Source organism: Pyrus communis, chromosome 10 (assembly GCF_963583255.1).
Source record: "Pyrus communis chromosome 10, drPyrComm1.1, whole genome shotgun sequence".
Classification (NCBI taxonomy): domain Eukaryota; kingdom Viridiplantae; phylum Streptophyta; class Magnoliopsida; order Rosales; family Rosaceae; genus Pyrus; species Pyrus communis.
Genome location: NC_084812.1, coordinates 4292034 through 4312380, shown reverse-complemented (window position 1 = coordinate 4312380; position 20347 = coordinate 4292034). Strand labels below are relative to the sequence as shown.

The following is a 20347-nucleotide window of genomic DNA, read 5'->3' as shown; positions in this document are numbered from 1 at the left end:
TCACGGTGTAAAACGGAATCTTCCGATTTTTAAATGGGTGTATGGAATGGCTTCAAGCTTTATGCTTGGGCAAAGTATTGTACCTTGGCGGGGCTGTGAGCATTGCGTCTTGGTTGATGGAAGCAGCTTTTATGCTTATGTAAGGTGCAATTAATTATAAGCGGAAGCAAAGCATCAGCATCTCCTTTCGCTGAAAGAACAAGTAATGGTAATGGATCTTTTCTCCTGTTTTATTATTCACTGTTTCATGAACTATATATATTGTCATTTGTCAAGACCTTTCATTCATCAGCTTCCAACACTCTAAGCCTCCACCCTTCTTGTGTCCTTTAGCTATTTCTGTATTCTCTGCTCTCCTCTTATCTCCGTCATCCCTCGGGCGAGTATGGATCCTGCAAAGGTGTTAGAAACTCTCTACACTTTTCCGATGGAGGGAATACTAAATTCAGTCGCTTCACTTGCTGCTCAAGAAATCAGTCTTTTCCGAGGATTCAAAAAAGAGCTAACTAAGCTTCGTGAATGGGTACTTGCAATTCAAGAGTTCTTAGGCGGTGTTTCGTACCAACCACGTCACTGGGGCAAGGCGGTGGAGGACTGGGTGAAGAAACTGAAAGACGTAGCTCATGATGCTGATGATGTATTGGAGGACATCAACTAAGAAGTTCTCAGGCGTAAAGTAGAAATTCAAAACCACATGAAGAAGAAGGTACTTAACTTCTTTTCGCTCTCCAATCCCATTTTATGTCGACAAAGGATGGCCCACAAGATTAAGAGCATCAATGCGTCACTGGCGGCTCTCAAAAGTGAGGCATCTTTCATTGGCTTAGTTGCAATGACAGTAGATCAAACCCCTCCAGGAATGGGGAACAGAGAAACCGTCTCAAGCTTCGGTCACGATGAGAAGATCATTGGAAGGGAGAAGATTGTGTCGGATATCATTGCAACCTTGATCGAGTCCAAGAATCAGGAAGAGTACCTTTCAGTTAAGGCCATTGTGGGAATGGGAGGACTCGGAAAGACGACTTTGGCAAGATCAATATTCAATGATGATGCTATTGGTGGACATTTTGTTGAAAAGATGTGGGTGTGTGTATCCAACACTTTTGAGGTTAATTCGATTCTAAATCGGATGTTAGAATCCCTTAACTCAAACAGTACAGGAGGTACCAGTCGGGAAGCATTGCTGAATAAACTCAAAAAAGGTTGACAGGGAAGAGGTATATTCTGATACTCGATGATGTTTGGAATGAAGATGACATATTATGGAGTGATTTTATGAGTTGTTTGTCGAGACTCAATTCTGCTCCCCGAAGCATTGCCCTTGTTACTACCCGCAGTGCTAAAGTTGCATCAATCACAGAGACAATGCCAAATGGTGCTCCTCAGTAGATGATTGTTGGTCCATATTAAAGAGTGAAGCATTCCCAAATGGTGCTCCTCCTTTAGATCCAACCCAAGAGAACATTGGAAGGGCCATAGCTGCAAAGTGTGTTGGTGTACCATTGGTGGCAAAGGTATGCATCCATATATTATCATATTCACCCTTGCTGTTTTGTATTTTGCTTTCTATTTTAATATATAACATAAACATAGAAATAGAGGGAAGTGCGGGGATTTTTAGGTGTAATAGGTGAGGTTAGATGACCTGCATGCGGTCACTAACAAACCAATTTTACTAGAAAAGAGAGTTAATGGACTATGACCAATAAAAAAATTGAATAATACTTGAATTTCCTCCTTGGGAGATGTGCTCAATTCCACATTTGCAAATAAATTTACGAAAAACAATTTAATATTACTATTATTTGAATGTTACGAAAAATAATTTACCTATTGTTTAAATTTTGTGAAGATAATGTATCTACTATTTTTTGTTTAATAAATTTTAATTTACCTATTGTTCATTTTTTATAAAAATAATTTACCTATTGTTCATTTCTTATAAAAATAATTTACCTATTGTTAAGTTTCACAAAACAATGTATATTCAACTATAATTTACCTACTATTTAATCTCGGGTTAAGTACAAAAATCTACCTAACCTTTAGGGTTGATTTAAAATTGGTCCTAACTTTTTAAAATATTCCAAATAAATACCTAAGGTTTTGAAAAGTAGACATCCGTTAGGTCACTGACACTATGTTGTAAATTTATCAGTGTAAAGTGATAGGGACAACAAATCAATTGAAGTGCATGTTCGAATTTTTACTATCACGTCATCTATGGAGTTCTAAATCATCAAAGCTACACCTTTTATCCAAGCATGCCCTTCAGTTTATTTGTGCATGTCGTTACTGACACTTTAATGACCTAACAAATGTCCAACTTTTAAAACATTAGGTAATTATTTGAAATATTTAAAAAAATTGAAACCAATTTAGAATTACCTCTAAAAATTAGGTGGTTCTACGTACTTAACCCTTTAATTTAATGAAGGTGATGCATCTACTATTTCTTGTACATGGATATTACTTTATCTATTGTTTATATTTTATAAAAAAAAAAATTACCTTTTTTTTGTTTTTTTATGAAAATAATTTACCAATTGTTTTTTTTTTTTTTTTTTTTTTACGAATATAATGTTTCTGCAATTTTATTTTTACGCATATAATCTACCTATTCTTTAATTTTTTGTGAAAAAAATGAACCTATTGTTTTTTAAAACTAATTTATGTATTGTTTTATGTTTACGAAATTTGACGGCCAAATATAACTAACAAAACAGTATGAGGACTGATAGATAGATTCTTAATGCGCTATCAAGTTAAAATTGAATAACGGTAGACTAATAATATGTGTGTGGTAGAGAAATGTTTATAGAATGTTGTGGCACCACCCTATTCAGTGGTGAGTGTTACCATCTTTTTTCGCACACGTCACATGATCATGACTAAACAATAATTAATTAGTTTATTTTTTTATACATATAAAATAATAACTTAATAAGTAAATTACAATGCCTTCCAAATTTGTTGCCATCAAATCTTAAGATCTGTGTCCATGGGCTCGGGTCCTCTTCGGAACCTTCACCTCGGACCAATTTGTTCGTGGCCGTTAGATGATATCCTACAGCTAGTAACTAATTTTCTTTAATAGTTTTCACATGAAAATTTCTCACTTTCCTCTCCTCCTCTCTCTCTCTTTTTTCCATCAAAAAGTTGTAGGAACCTCAATTTCATATCAAAACGTCGGCTACTTTCTCCTCTTTCAACACTGCAGTGATGAGTTCTAATTAATGAAAAGAGATAATCTCCGGATCTCTTCCATCAAAATCCGCAGATCAATAATCTGGATCCTTAAATTTTGATTAAACAGCTAAAAGCAAAGGTCCATTTTAAAAGCTACAATAATTTTAGCTGTTTGTTCAAATTTTAAGAGCCCGGATCACTTGATCCGCTGGCTTTAGTGGAAGAGATTCGGAGAGGATCTTTTTCCCTAATTAATCATGGTTAAGCCACGAATATGTGGCGTGTTCTAAGAGTATCTTTAGTGGAGTTCCTAAATAGGGTCAATTAGCGCATAAAATGAGTAGTATAGGAACAAAATGAATCTTTAATGGATCGAAAAGTGAGTCCCTAAAGTATAGGATAAAAAAATGAGTCCCTAAAGTATAGGGACTCATCAAATACATAATGCATGTCCTTACATATAGGGACTGTATAGGGATAACTTTAAGTGGAAAATAGAGTCCACAATTTGATTGAAGCTTTTAATGCTTTTAATTTTAATACTTTTTAATTAATTAAAAATGTTAACATAAACAAAAAAAAATGTGCACATTGAATGAAAAACGGGACTCACAATCTTGATTGAAGATTTTAAAACTTTTAATTAATTAAAAAAAATATTAACATAAAAAAATGTGCATCTAATCAAATTATCACTTAAAATCATAAAAACACTTCAAATTTAGGGATTCTACTAAAAAAACTATCCTATTGGGGCAATATTCCTTTAGGGACACAAAGATTCCCTTTAAGTCCTTAAATGATTTCTCAAAAGTGGTATTGGGAGTCCCTAAATAAAGACTTCTATTAGAGATGCTCCAAGAAGGGTGATAAAGCTTTACCATCTAGTAAGGGTGATGAGCAAATTCGGACTCTTGTGGTATGGTTTATGTTTGGAAAACATAAGTTGTTGGGGTCTAAGTTTAAACAACTCTATTAAACTTAATTTTAATCCTTGAATAAAATTACTCTTATATTAATACCTTGTGTAAGATTATAATCTAATTCTAGTCGCTTACTCAATGTCCAAGTCCAAATGCATTTACCTCATATATGATTTATATTTTGCAGTTTTATTACTCTTTTTCTTCCAATAATAATAATACCATGTGTTCACATATAGTATTGCATTTAATTCTATTTTTCGTTTGATTCATCGTAATACATTTTGATATAGACGTCTTGTCTACGAATTTTATTTTCAATAGTATAATTGATGTACTTTGTGTTCTTCATTTAAGTACATTAAATCATTTTTAATTCATTATAGTATTTCGCTACATATATTTAGGTACATTAACATACATTTCGGTATAAACATTTAGATACTTTTTAAATATATTTAGGTACATCTTTTAACACAAACATCGAGTGAAAACAAAGTTGAGATTCACTTAAACTATTAACTTGTGTGTTAACAGGTATTAGGAAGCGTGATGCGTTCTAAACATACAACAAGTGAATGGTTGTCAATTTCAGAAAGTGAGATATGGCAAGTACCAAACACAGAGGATACAATCATGTCGGTTTTGAAGTTAAGTTTTGATTGTTTGACGCCTCCATCCTTGAAACAATGTTTTGCATATTGTTCAATTTTCGAAAAAGATATTGAAATTGAACGGGATGACTTGGTCCAGCTTTGGATGGCTCAAGGATATCTCCTTTCTTCTTGCACCATGAGTATGGAGGACATAGGCAATGAATATTTTAATATTTTATTGCAAAACTCCTTATTTCAAGATGCTAGAGAAGATAAGTGTGACAATATTATGAAATGCAAGATGCACGATCTTGTGCATGATCTTGCAGAGGAAGTATTCAAATTTGAAAGCTTGATGCAAGACACGGATCAGATGGATGATGATGAATGTGAGATTCAGTCCCGGACACAAAGAATTACAAAATGGAGTATTTGGGGATTGCATTGGTTTGTCGATTGTGAGGTCCTCAGTAACATGTTTGAAAGGTTTATAGGTTTACGGATGTTGAATTTATCCCACATTAGAATTGAGGAGTTGCCAAGTTCAATTGGAAAGTTGAAACGCTTGAGGTATCTCAACATTTCCTGGACAGGAATACACAAACTCCCCAAATCTATTGGCAAGCTCTATAATCTTCAGACATTAAGAATGTCAAGCACATTCGATCTTAAGACGTTTCCTACGGAAATGGAAAATTTGATCAACTTGAGACATGTTTATTTGGATGAGCCAATGGAATTTCCATTTGGGATGAAAAAATGGACTCATTTACAAACGCTACCTGGCTTTATTTTGGATAAGGATGGGCGTCACAGACTTGATGAGTTGGGCGGGTTAAATGAATTGAAAGGAAAACTAGCTATTAGAGCATTGCAATTTGTGAGAGATAAGGAAGAAGCAGTAAAATCAAATTTAGTGGGGAAAGCAAACATAAGAAAATTGGAATTATACTAGGAGTTGGAACCTTATGCGGATTTTGACCACGATATTCTCGAAGGACATCTTGACCAGGATATTCTCGAAGGACTCCAACCGCACCCCAACTTAGAAAGCTTGATGATTGACGGATTCAAGGGTACTAAATTTCCATCATAGATGATGAGTGATTCATTGCTCATTAATTTAACAGAGATTGAGTTAATCTGTTGGAGAGAATGTGAAGCGGTCCCACCAGTGGGATACTGGGCGAATCTTCGAAGGATTTCCATTGAGCAATGCCCCAAACTAAAATCCTTCCCAATTTCACAATCCCAATCTCTTGAGGAGTTGAGAATAGAGGATTGCCCAGAGCTAAGATGCATTTCAATTCACAGTCTGTCTTTACTCCACAAATTGGAATTACGCACTTGCCCAAAGCTAAGATGCAGCACTTCAATGCACAGTTTGTCCTTACTCCGCAAATTGGTTCTTGTAGAATGTACGTCTCTTGAGGAGTCGGAAAATCTACAGTCGACGACTAGCGCTACTCTCCAGCAGCAGCAGCAGGACTTGGGGCTACACACTCTCTCTCACTTGAAACGGTTGGAAATCGGTGCGTTTTGGGGGGAGCTCGATTCTTTCCCTGATTTTCAGGTTCCATCACAGCTTGAAGAATTAGAAGTGTACGGGTGGCCTAAGCTCAAATCTCTGCCTCAACAAATTCAACACTTGACTTCTCTAACATCTTTGTCCATTTTGTGGTTCCATGGTGTGGAGGCTCTTCCAGAGTGGTTGGGTAACTTTACATCTCTAACCCGGTTGGAAATTTGGAATTGTGCGAACCTGCTGTATCTGCCTACGGTAGAAGCTATGCAACGCCTAACCAAACTACATGTGCTAGCTATTTATAATTGTCCTCGTCTCGGTGAAAGATGCACCAAGGACAGCGGCCCGGAATGGCCAAAGATATCTCACATTCCAAAAATCACAGGTAATTTTTTTCTCCAATTCAACTATCCATCTATAATTTGTTCAATTCTCTTTGCTCACTTTCTGTTTTCTGCTGTATTAAGTATTAACTGAACATATTCCTTGATTAGTATAACGGTGATTTGAGCCATTCGGCGCCTCAACGATCCAGCACGGTCGGATATTCATGGTTTTCAACTTTAAAGAAAAATCTGTGCATCGGGGAGTAGTATCTGTCAAGAAGTTGTGCAAGATATTGCCCTCATCCTATTTGCTTCAAGTTTTATACCGGAAAGAAAGTTGTCAAGTGTAACGTTACTCGCAACAATAAACATTAACAAGGTTAAGTCTTTCGGCATCCTAACTTGTTTTCGATTATAGTGGCTTGATTTTGGTTTTTTAGTTTTCAAAAAACTGTAATTGCTCGTAATTTGCCCATTAGATTATCATTTCAATTTTTTAAAATTAGATATTAAAAATAAAATAAGTAATCTTCAAAGATCTCTAAATAAAACTTTATTTTGAGCTTTTTTGGAATTTTCAAGAACACAATGAGCACTGAGCAGAGCAGCCTGTTTGAGGACAATGGAATATCCTACAATGGTCTTTAGGTTTATGGTTCTATTAAAAGGTGGCAGCCCCCAATTCTCATTAAGTTGTTGACTTGTATGTGATGTAGAAACAATATAATAAAAACTAATCCAATAATTTTATGGTTAGAAGAATCAATTTTGTTTGTATTTTTAATTCATAATTTTTGAAAAATAAAATTAATGAAAAGAATATGAAAACTTTGAATTTTAACGATATGAACAAAATAAAATGTAAAGTAAATAGTAATAAAATTGACTTTTTAGTATAAAAATATGATTTTTTTATAAAATGAACTGTACTATAAACTTTTTGTTAAAACTTCATTTTTGAAATTTGAATGAACTAAACATTGATTGAGGTTGTTGTACACTTGCATCATTTTGCTCTTGACAATTTCCATAATTTGCTCATATTTTAGACCATATTTGCAAACCATGTAATGTGTCACTAATAAAAAATAAGCAAGTTAATAACAATTAAGTAATAACTCAATCATTAAACAACCATATCATATAGTTTATAAAGTATTATTTAAATATGTGATATTCCTACCATTATTAATTTTATATTTATTCAATTAATAAATGTTGAGATTTCTCGATTCCTATTGAACTTCAAATTACTTATGAGTTCTACCTTAGGCATTTCGTTCGACTTCTTTGTTACTATATCAATACATACATCGAGATGTATGATATGACGGCGATCAATTGATCCCTTACCTTGAGTATACAAATCCTTCCTTTCTTCCCAACCCCAACATTATTGATTCCTGAACACAATCGTGACACCCAAATTACTACATTTAATAGTTTTCAACAAAAAATATTTGGTCACGCAAAGAGAAATTTTGTTGCATAAATGTTGAAGAGACGCAATCTTCGTCGCGCATAATTTGTTGCGGAAAGGTCGTGAAAAAAATACCTAAATATAGGATTCATTAGAACCTGCCCCATGAACTTGCTTAAACACAATGGTGCCACCCATAACATGATTGATGTGGGATTGGGTCCTATAGCTATATAAAGGATTCATTAGAACCTTCCTCATGAAAACTAAACAACTCATCTCATTACAGCAATTACAAGCAAAGTAGTGTTGGAAAAATACTCTACCTTAGAAAATAGAGATTTGCAAATCCAAACAAATTCTAAACAAGATATTACTGAAAGTACTGTAGTGATCAACTTGCAAACCTAATGACATATGTAGAATCTGTATACTCGTTCCGTGAATGCCGATCATCTACAATTACTTAAGAGGGTTTTTTTTATCCGATGATTTTCGTTAGCATTGAAGAACACATACGTATTTTATTTGAACCTTCTTATTGTATATACACTTTTGACGTACCGATGAGGTTATTTTTTTGTATAAATATCTCTAATTTTCAGTTCAATCATTTCACTTTATTAAAGGCGGGTCTCCACCATGTGTAAAGTTGTCGAGGTAGATTTAAACTTGTGGTCTTTTTACGCCATGTTCTGTCATCATGACTCTGGAAAAGGTGTCAGTCTCAGCAAATTAAGTTCACAGCTGTAAAGTGGCATCAATTATAAGGGTCTTATCATCTGATATGTTTCTCTCATCTTCTTATCCACATTTTCTTAATTATTTGAGAAAAAAGTTTGTGCGGATTCCAGAGCAAAGTAACTGGTTTTTCATTTCTCATTTTGTTAATTATTCTGATTTTTATTTTAACACTGTATTAAATACTAGAAGAATTCAATTTATTTTATTCTAAATCAGTTTAACTTAATCTTGAAACTAATATAGTATAAGATGATTCAGTTCAACAAACACACTATAAAATATTAAATGTTGGAAGGATGATGAAACTACAGCTTATACATTATACCTGAATGTTGATGTCCATCTAACATTATTGGAGGGAAATTGAGGAAGGCAGGGTCAGGGAAATTGTGGGGACAACGTGTGAGAGGCTCATGTTTGATTAGAATATAGAATCGGACGTTATGTTGGTGGGGTTGAAGATTAGGGAGGCGTACCTGGGCATGATAGAATTTTGGTGTCGGTGGAAGTGCTCAAGATGGCCTTGGATGCACAGCAAGTTATCCGTCGTCTCACTTGTTAGGAGGAAGATTTCGGTAGGTAGAGCCGTGGCTCATGAACTTGCCCATGCTGCTCTAAAGGAGAATTTTGGTTGTTACGTTAATTCATCATGATATTTATGTATTCAACCGGCATTTCATAAAGAACAATGTCACAAATTCAACTTTACTGCTTTGCTGTGATGTACGAGCTTTTTAGGCTGACTTCTACCGTTTATTAGCATCTTCAGATTTTAGGATATTTTTAGTAATTTACTAGAAAATCTAAGTGAGAGTTGTCATCTTCTATTTGAGTATGCTAGCTAAATTAAAATTTTAAAGCACATTGGCCAACCATGTGATATGTCATCAATATATAAAAAATACGCATATTATTTATCTAATAACTCTAGTTAGCACCGAAGAACGCATACGAATATAATTTGAATCTCTATATCGTGTATGCATTGTACAAATGAACTTACTTTATATATATATATATATATATATATATATATATATATATATATATATTTAATTTTGAAGAAATTATAGTAATGATCCCTCAACTTTAATTCAATTGGAGTAATGATCTCTCAACTAAAAATTCAGGACCATTAAACCCTTAACCTATCAAAACGTGCAGCTATAGTCATTTTCGTCAACACCATTGTAAACACGAAAAATTCCTGAAAACAAGAGACAAGAATAACGCGTACAAAATATATTTTATGTTTAATGATTTTGGGGTTACAATCTCTTTGTAATTTGATCCTCTGATTCTATCTTCGTAGGGTGTAGGTTTGTGGATGAGCTGTTGATCCAAATGACCGTTGGGGCTTGATCTAAGGATGAACGGATGATGAACACTTTCTTCAAGGGCCGTCGGGGCTTGATCTTGAATAATGGTTGTGTGGATTTCTTCAAGGGCTTTTGGGCTTGATCTTGAATGAACGGATGATGAACGATGAACTTTCTTCAAGGGCCGTCGGGGCTTGATCTTGAATAATGGTTGTGTGGATTTCTTCAAGGGCTTTTGGGCTTGATCTTGAATGAACGGATGATGAACGATGAACTTTCTTCAAGGGCCGTCGGGGCTTGATCTTGAATAATGGTTGTGTGGATTTCTTCAAGGGCTTTTGGGCTTGATCTTGAAGGTTGATGGATGAGCGGATCTTCAAGGGCTTTTGGGCCTAATCTTGAAGACTGGGTGTATGGATTTCTTCAAGGGGCCGTCGGGGCTTGATCTTGAGGGTTGATGGATGAGCGGATCTTCAAGGGCTTTTGGGCCTAATCTTGAAGACTGATTGGATGTGTGAATTTGTTGAGGTTGTTGATCCAAAGGGTCGTTGGGGCTTGATCTTAGGACGAACGGATGATGAACACTTTCTTCAAGGGGCCGTCGGGGCTTGATCTTGAGTCAGTTGGAGTTCTTCAAGGGCCGTTGGGGCTTGACCTTGAAGGAGGGTTTGACGAAGAACGAAGAGTGTTTTCTTGATCCTTCGGGATTTTGCTTGAGAGCTTTAGAGTTTCAAGGCTTCAAGGTTTTGGTGTGATGTAAATTCCCTTCTTTCTTTCTCTTCTCCTTTTTCTTTTCCTTCTTTTTCTTTCTTTCTTCATTTCTTTCTCCCCCTAAATGAATGCCTTGGCTTCCTATTTATAGAATTTCAAAACTTGATTTTTGGATTTAAATAATCAGATGAAATAAATCATTTCTGCCAAGTAATGACACGTGTCCTATTTGATGACTTTTCCAATTTATTTCGATTTTTCATTGAGTCACACGCTACATGTAAAATTTATGTGACACGTGAGTGTTGAAATTTTAATTATTGGTCAACATTCATTTCACCGAAATTTCGATGTCCACAAATGCCCCCACTTCAAGGCGCGTCGTAGACATGTGCTTGTCACGTGTAGAAGATGCGTTTTGAAGTCCCTTAATGTAGATGTCAACCCAAGGGCCGTCGAGGCTTGATCTTGAATTGAGCTGGAAATTTCTTCAAGGGCCATCGAGGCTTGATCTTGAGTTCGACTGGAAGATTTTCTGGTTTCCTCCAATCGTTGATTTTCCACAAGCTTAATCTTGAACTGGGCTGGAAGATTCTTTTGGTCTCCTCCGAAGGTCTGAACTTACTCCTTTTATCTGGAGTTGAATTTGATTCAAGGGTGGTGAACACTTGATTTTGAATCGGACTTGTGATTTCTTCAAGGGCCATTGAGGCTTGATCTTGAACTGGGCTGGAGGATTCTTCTGGTCTCCTCCGCTCGTTGATTTTCCTTTGTGCTACTCTTGAACTGGGCAGCAGGATTCTTTTGGTCTCCCCCCGAAGGTCTATGAGCGGTTTCAGGATATGGCAGGCAAGTACGAAGTGGAGGTGCTGACCTGTTTCTTTGTTCAATCTTTCCAATTCGTATTGAATACGAATCGGAAAGATTGAAGTTTCCTTGTCCCTTCTCTGGCAGTGTATCAACCGTTGAAGATGACTACTCGAGAGCAATACTAGGTAAGCAATCAGGAATAGATTCCAGGTAGTCGGTTCCAGATCGGAAGACTGACTCCAAGTGCCGGCTGATTGCTTCTTTCACTTTGCCATGCGAGTAAGAACAAGGACAAAGGAAAAGACAGGGAAAAAGCATGATATGAGATACCTTTGCTTTCGAAGAAGCAGCGAATGAATCAACACATATATTTGTTGTGCTTGTCTCCACATGCTTCGATGTATCATTTTCACTTGCCTTACTTGCTCCCCTTTGCAGAAGTGGTATTTCCTTATGCAGGTTTAGCATCTTCTCTTGTAGTATTTGTCCTCCGATGCAGGAGTTGAATGCAACCTTTGCATTTAAATGGTGCTTCACTTCTTGGTGACAACTGGTTTGAGTGGAGGTTCCGACATATTGCTTTCTCTGTCCTTGTCTTGGCAGGTGAGAACAAGGGCAAAGGAAAAGATAGGGAAAAAGCATGATATGAGATACCTTTGCTTTCGCCCTTGATGATATGAGATACCTTTGCTTTTGAAGAAGCGGTGAATGAATCAGCACATGCTTCAATCTATCGTTTCCTCCTGGGTCATCTGTACTCCAAGCATCTGGTATCTTCAAAGGTTGAATAGGTTTTCTCAAAGGAAGAAGAAGAATTGTGTATTTCGAGAGGCTTTGCTGGGAGTGCGCCCTCAGAGGTGAGGAAGAGTTGGGCATTTTCTTCAGGTCTGCCTTGCCATAAGAGACGAAGGTCGACACATATAGGGATTTCTTAATAGCAAGTGGTGGTACCGTTCTTTTACCCTTGTCGACAAACGTCTCTTCGATATCTGAACGACGCCTCTTCGATTTCTGAACGACGCCTCTTCGATTTCTGAACGAGCGCCACGTTTGACAAAGTTGCACGCGTTTTCTGAAAAGCAGAGAAAGCGTCGCCGAACTTTGCGCTTGTCGGCTAAAGACGTGTAGTTGCGATGATGGCCTCCACGTGTTCTCGACTTTGTCAGATATCTTTTGACAAAGTTGAACGCATTTTCTGAAAAGCCGCGAACGCGTCGCCGAACTTCACGCAGGAAAATCCGGATTTTTGAATCGGTGGTCGTGTCGCTTGGCTTTTTACAGAGGTATCGATCACTCCAACATACACACTCTGAAAATTGCCCATTCTTGAAAATCGTCTCCGGCCTTTTGAGAATTATCTTCATCCACCCATTCTCTCTGAACACCTTTGAAAAAATGACTAACTCATCGAACCTTTGCTTAGATTTGAGTCTCAGCAGCGATCCGGTTGCACCCGGTCAAGGTAATGTATGGCGCCCTTCTTTTTTATCTTCTAACGGTCCTCTTACAGGTGAAGACTCCGTGATGCAGGACGCCACAACAGCTACAATAGTAGCTAGGAACCTCCTCACTCCAAAAGATAGTAGGCTGCTGTCAGGACGGTCCGATGAGTTGGCCGTTCAAGAGTCCCTCGCTCTCAGCGTTCAGTGTGCAGGCTCTGTGTCCAACATGGGCCAACGCCTACTTGCTCGGTCCCGTCAGGTGGAATCATTGATGGCAGAGGTGGAAAATCTTAAGCAGGAGATCAAACAGCTTAAGTACGAGAATAGAAGTTTGCACGTGCTTGCAAATAACTATTCGTCGGGCATGAAGAGGAAGCTTGATGAGCTGCAAGAATCTGAAGGTCGAATCCAAAGTGACCGTCAAAGGTTTGCGGCTTTCCTCCAGAGGCACATTTTTCCTGGGTCATCTAGCGTTCCACCAAGTATTATGGCCTCGAATGATCTAGCTCCGATGCCTTCCGCTCCGAGAGTTTTGCCAAATAATGGGGCTTCACGTGGACATCCTTTGTGAAAGCTCCAATCTTGTATTTCTTTTTTTTTTTTTTTTTTTTTTTTTTTTTCTTTTCTTCATGTGTAAGCACATATCTGTAATTTATCAGAGATATCAATAAATAAACTTTATTTTATTTTGCGTAATGTGCTAAATAGAGCGCATATATATATATATATATATATATATATATATATATATATATTTTTCACATGGTGCCGGTGCACCAAGATCCTTTTTTTTTTTTTTTTTATTACTTTCGGTGGTACTGATCCACCAAGATAGATCTTTTTTTTTATTATTATATTTTTTTTCTTTGCTTTCGGTGGTACTGATCCACCAAGATAGATCTTTTTTTTTTTATTATATTTTTTTTCTTTGCTTTCGGTGGTACTGATCCACCAAGATAGATCTTTTTTTTTTTTTTTTTTAATAATATTTTATATATATATATATTCCCCACATGGTGCAGGGAGGAAATGCAGAGGAGCTTGGAGTAGTATGAGGTAAGAGACGGAGAAAGTCTTTGGGTGTGAGTTGCCAAACTTTGATTTTGTCAATCACATTCAAAGGCAGCAGCAGAGGCAAGCAGATGTGAGTTGACAAACTTTGTTTTTGTTAATCACATTCACAGGCAGCAGCAGAGGCAAGCAGATGTGAGTTGACAAACTTTGTTTTTGTTAATCACATTCACAGGCAGCAGCCATGGCGGAAGTGCATAAGCAGCCAGAGCTTGAAGCAGAGTGTAAGGCGTCGAGCTTCACGATCGGCTAGTCGTTTGACAGCGGTCACTGAAGCTCTTCGTTGATTTTGATCATGGTGGCCAGGGTGACGAGCTCGAGGTAGTGCAAGGCGTCAAGCCTGAAGTGGAGGAATTGCAGCGGCGCTAGGTGATGAGCAGAGAGTAGATCACAGCCACTGAGCACAGCCAACAAACTCCCCATCGCTATCTTCCAATATTTGCAAAATCTTACCCTTTGGGCTGTATTTCACAACCACTGCATGCAGTCGGCCTCCAATGTGAAGCAGGAACTGAATCCGTGATGGAACTGGAAGCTTGAGTAAGAATTTCTTTAATCGTGGGAATGCAGCACAAAGATGAGTGTACAAATTCCGGCGGCAGTGGAGTGCCACCCAAAATTCACCATTTTCGTTAGTTCTGACATTGTCTGGAAATCCCGGCAGCACCGCAAATACTTCTGAAGTTCCTGCTTTTTTCACTTTTCAACCAGTACTTGCGTAATTTGCCCACGGCTCCTTCACAAAAGAGAAAGAAGGAACCATCCTTGCTCAGGGACAGATCATTTGGAAATCGGATATTCCTCTGAAGAACAGTTGTTTCCTTTGTGGTTGGGTTGTATTTTAGAACCCTCCCAGTGTCCTCCCCGGAGAAAACCAATTGCATGAAGTTCCTGCCTTACGCGCTCCATTAAGGACCTCTCACTTTCAGTCGGAACAAGAGGGCCAAATCCCATGGTGTCTGGCCCGTCCAGACTTCCATCATAGGAGTTGATGTCGCTATCTACCTGGTCATCATCATCGGACATGGTAGCACCCGTTCCTTCACCCGTGGATACACCTGTTAAGCTTTGCAGAGACTGATCAAGCTCCCAACACGCCATCACTGCTTCCATGGCGTGAACTCGGACATGCTGCTGCAGTTGTTCTTTGAAGGAACAAAGCAAAAGAACATAATTCGTCATGAACAAATCAAGTTCTTTCTCATCCATGACTCCAACATCCCCATTGGCTCGGAGCGCCGAGTAGTTGTCGTCCACGCGCTGCGACTGCACGAGCTTCTCGTCGATCCTCGGCAGCTGATCGACCGGCGTCGCGATCCTCAAGCACGACACGTGCGCCGACACAAACTGCTCATACAGCGGATGTCCCACGCTGTCGGCCTTGAACCTCGCGCTCTCGCACTCCAGCTCGTCTTTCACTCTTTTTATCAGTTCCATGGGTTGCATAGCAAAACGAATTTCTTCAGATTCTCTTACATACCTAAGTGCAGCTGAATTGAGGCGAGAGGCGGAGAGTTTGGAGCGAGAAGTAGCGGAGGAGAGAAAGCCCTGAAGCAGTAGAAGCGCCGTGATCAGGTTGAACAAACACATCATTATGGTGGCGTTCCTGAACGAGAGCCTGGGCCGCCATGATTGCTGTCCCTCCATCGTTTTCTTCTTCTTCTTGATTACTGTATCTTTTGGTGATTAGATGCTAATTGAGCTGGTATAAATTAACAGCAGCGAGAGAGAGAGGAAGATCGACAAAGAGAGAGAGCGCCGTCCCCGGCATAATTTGCGACTCCAAAATTGTCCTCGTTTTCTTGCTGGGCCCTCCGGTGCTGGTTGAATTTCTCGGCGTTGGCGTTGTTCCATCGCGCGAATCGGACCTCCGTTGGCGGGCGGTGCTGGAGGTGTGATGGCGCTTCTTCCGAGATTCCTTCTTGTCATCTTCTTGCTCCGAGGGCTTCTTTGCATCTACAGATTTGCGAATCATGGCCATCTGGACAGGATTGTTTTTAATACGCGAAAGGGCTTCCTGCTCGCGCTGCCGGATCATAAGCAAAGGATCCGAGTGGAGCTTCCTCCAAGCATCGTTGGCAGATTGGGGCTTTTCTTCGAAGAGAGCTCCCGGCGCGGTTGGCTGCTGCTCCTTGGCGGGGGCGGCCGTAGAGGAGGAAGAATCGCACAACTGGCGGCTGGAAGTTTGAGCATGGTCGCCATTGTAGCGGAGGCTTCTTTGGGGGTTAGGGTTTTAGGACAGAGGACGTCGATCCAACTTGTGCGGCATAGATCAAAAACTTGAGCGGCTTCTTGGTGCTGTGGGGATTGAAGAGAGAGACTGATGCGGCTGATGATGATGTTGTGTTGGCGAGATTGATTGCGCCAACGTGGAGGGAGCTTGATGAAGACAGTGGTGAGAATAAGCTCTCTTTCTGAATTCTTGAGGCCTTGAGCTGTGGTGCACTCCATTTGATTTGGTGGATATTTTGTCACGGGCCTTAAGGTTTAGAGGGTCCAAGAGGCCTCCAAGAGGCCATTCCAGTTGTTTGGGCCGAGAATATATATATACACATACATATATATATATATATATATATATTTTGCAATATTATTATTATTATTATTATTATTATTTTTTTTTTTTTTTTTTTTTTTTTTTTGTAATTGGGAAGAAACTATAATTTTATTTTTTTTATACAAAGAAAATTGCAATTTTTTTTTTTGAATAGAGAATATATATATAGTAACATATGTATAAAATTGACTTTCTTTAATGAAACATTTATTTATTTATTTTGATGTGACTGTACTTGAAGTTTTGAAGTTTCAAGTTGCCTACGTACTCTTCCAAAGAAGAGATCAAGTCATAACGTAGTTCAAATGAGTGATGGTTTTGATGATGATTTTGCCGTACACAGTTTATGCTCTTGCGGGCCAGGAGCGTTTGTTGTCACCTTTTAGGCTCGTGCGGACGAGGAGCTTTGGTTGTCGCCTTTTAGGCTCGTGCGAACGAGGAGCTTTTGGTTGTCGCCTTTTAGGCTCGTGCGAACGAGGAGCGTTTTTTGAATTTGTCAAACGATCTTAGAGAGGCATTCCTTGCAATCTTCATAGCAAGGAGTCTTGACCGAGTGATTGAAGAAGTCTTCTGGGAAGAAATCGCGCATCGTGATGGCAACGGACGATCTTTGTGTCATAATTTCATCATCCTCAACATTTTCATGTAGCTTTGAAGGTTGACGGTAGCTGCTTTGCCCCCTTTCCGATTGGTGAACTTGTGGAGAAGACCTATGTTTCTTGTGCATTTTCTTTGGAGTGACATAAGTCCATCCTTCAACTTCACTTGACTTGACTGACATGGTTTTGGAGCATGCCCCCGGCGGTTGAGGTGAAGATTTTGAGTTCAAAGAGCCAGAAGTGATGGTGGTATAGTCTGACTTCACCACATCATTAAGATCTAGCTCGATGATCCCTTTCTGAGCCAACTTCATGATGAGATCTTTTAGCACAAAGCACTTTTCCGTCGGATGACTAATGAAGCGGTGGAATTTACAGTACTTTGGACTATCAGTACGGTTCATATCTTCTGGCCGTTTGCACTCAGGTAGGTCGATCACCTTTTTGTCAAGCAAGTCTTTCAACATGGCAACCACGTCAGAGTCGGGGAATGGATAAGTCTTCTCCTCAAGCTCCTTCAAAGTGCGTCTACGTATCTCTTGATCACGAAAAGCTTCGGTTTGAATCGCCTTGCCTCGTGTATGGGTTTTGACTGGAGTTGTGTTGAGCGTCATTGCTTCCTTGGTGGGTTTCCACGCAGCCTTATCCACCTTGGGCCCCAAAACTTTGTCATTCTTGTAGTCGGCGATCTGTTCTTTCTTCCCATGACGGGTGATGCTTAACTCCATATCATGGGCGCGGGTGGCTAACTCCTCAAATGTTCGTGGTTTGATGCCTTGAAGGATGTAGTGTAGTCCCCACTGCATGCCTTGAACGCACATCTCGATGGCGGAGGTTTCAGAAAGTCGATCTTTGCAATCCAGGCTTAATGAACGCCATCTATTTATGTAGTCGATGACAGGTTCATCTCTCCACTGTTTCGTACTGGTCAGCTCTAGCATGCTTACAGTACGACGAGTGCTGTAGAAACGGTTGAGGAATTCCCTTTCTAGCTGGTCCCAACTGTTGATAGACTCAGGTTCGAGGTCAGTGTACCAGTCAAAAGCGTTACTTTTCAGCGAACGCACGAACTGTTTGACGAGGTAGTCTCCCTCTGTCCCAGCATTGTTGCAAGTTTCAACGAAATGGGCGACATGTTGCTTCGGGTTGCCTTTTCCATCGAACTGCATGAATTTTGGGGGCTGATAACCCCTTGGCATCTTCAAAGCATCAATCTTCTTGGAGTAAGGCTTTGAGTACAGTACGGAGTCATGCGAGCTTCCTTCGTACTGTGTCTTGATAGTGTTTGCGATCATCTCCTGTAGCTGCTGGATAGAGAGAGATCCCATGAATGCCGTTGCTTGGTCTAGCTTCGGCTTCTCTTCAACTTTCTCCACTGGTGGCTCCTCTTCTTCATCGTCTTCTTTCTTTAATAGGCCAATATTTGGGTCGACTTTCATGTCGGGCAGCGCATCTAGTTGGTTGATAAGTGCGGCAATCTGCAAGTCCTTCTCTTCCACAGTCCGTGTGAGCTTTGCGATTGCTTCATTCATCTGAGCTAGCTGCTCCTCGATTGAAGTTGCTCCAGTGGTCATGACTTGCATGGTTGTACTGCCGCTTGGATCAGGGTCGGAGAGTAGGGACTCTGAGTATTTCCTCGGGCTTTCGTCTTCTTTACCTTCTTGAACCGTGATGTAGAAAACATCTTGGATCTCCTCTTCAGTGCCGTTCTCTTGGGTTTGTTGGCATGAAGATTTGCCAGTGTGGACGATGATGCGCCTCCTTACCTTCAGTGGTCCTTTTGTGTCGACCTCTAGGATTGCTTGGCGCTCCATCCTTGAAGGAATCAAGCTTCGAGCGTTGTCTTTGTCTCCTAACCCATCGAGCTTTTCTTCCTTTGGTGTTGTCTTCCTCTTTCCAAAAGGCTTACCATTATCTTCAAATCTTTCTGAAGCTGATCGTCGCAGAGGAGAGATAGCTGTGTTGCTTTGTTTCTTAGGTTTTAACAACCTTTCAAAAACAGAGCTTCGGGATGTCGGCGCGTTAAGCCTCTTGAAGACAGGGGTTCGGTCTTGACCACCAATGCGATTAAGCACTGAAGTTCTGGAGCTTGAATGGCTCATCCTATAGAAGACCGACGTCCGAGGGGAGGGTTTAGGCTCTTCTTGGTCTTGTTCAATGCTCACGCTGATGTGTTGAGCGCTAGCTTTCTTCACTTTGCTTGAAATCTTCACGGGTGCATTTGGTGTGAAGCCAAGTCCAGCCTTGTTGTTGTCAACTCCATAATCATGCTCCTTCAACTTCTTTTGAGTCTCGGTGAGGTCGCGATCTTTGTCGTTGACGGTGTTTGAAACCTTCTTTCCAAGATTTGAAGAGGAAGCAAAGTCATGCCTAGCCTTTGACATGAGTTCGTAGGCATTTAGGTTGAAGCCTTCTTCGGTTCTCTTAGTTGGAAGAGAGCTTGGTTTCACTATGACACCATGTTGCGCCTCCAGACGGTTGATGAGTCCGGCGGTTTGCAAGTTTTTCTCCTCTGCAGTCTTTATCAGCCTTGCAATTGTTTCCTTCATCTGAACCAGCTGTTTTTCAATGGAGGTAGTGTCGATAGTCATGACTTGTTCTTTGTTTGAAGCCATGGACTCTGCTTGAATATCTTGAACGGAGACAGAGATGAGAGGTAGAGATTGTCCCACCGGGCGTGCTAAATTTGTAAACACGAAAAATTCCTGAAAACAAGAGACAAGAATAACGCGTACAAAATATATTTTATGTTTAATGATTTTGGGGTTACAATCTCTTTGTAATTTGATCCTCTGATTCTATCTTCGTAGGGTGTAGGTTTGTGGATGAGCTGTTGATCCAAATGGCCGTTGGGGCTTGATCTCAGGATGAACGGATGATGAACACTTTCTTCAAGGGTCGTCGGGGCTTGATCTTGAATAATGGTTGTGTGGATTTCTTCAAGGGCTTTTGGGCTTGATCTTGAATGAACGGATGATGAACGATGAACTTTCTTCAAGGGCCGTCGGGGCTTGATCTTGAATAATGGTTGTGTGGATTTCTTCAAGGGCTTTTGGGCTTGATCTTGAAGGTTGATGGATGAGCGGATCTTCAAGGGCTTTTGGGCCTAATCTTG

The 20347-nt window shown here is 39.6% G+C and overlaps 1 protein-coding gene and 2 pseudogenes across 1 annotated transcript; 1 reads left to right on the top strand and 2 right to left on the bottom strand.

Annotated features, from left to right (window-relative positions):
- The first annotated feature begins 381 nt into the window (after window positions 1-381).
- LOC137748925 (putative disease resistance protein RGA3) lies at window positions 382-7296 on the top strand (annotated as a pseudogene).
- Window positions 7297-14442: 7146 nt separating this feature from the next.
- On the bottom strand, window positions 14443-14966 carry LOC137746996 (protein STRICTOSIDINE SYNTHASE-LIKE 3-like; annotated as a pseudogene).
- Window position 14967: 1 nt separating this feature from the next.
- LOC137746995 (homeobox protein knotted-1-like 3) lies at window positions 14968-15723 on the bottom strand (the record flags this gene model as incomplete). Its single annotated transcript, XM_068486995.1, has 1 exon — window positions 14968-15723. A coding segment is annotated over exon 1 (756 nt), but the record flags the coding sequence as incomplete, so codon positions are not given.
- Between the last annotated feature and the right edge of the window lie 4624 nt (window positions 15724-20347).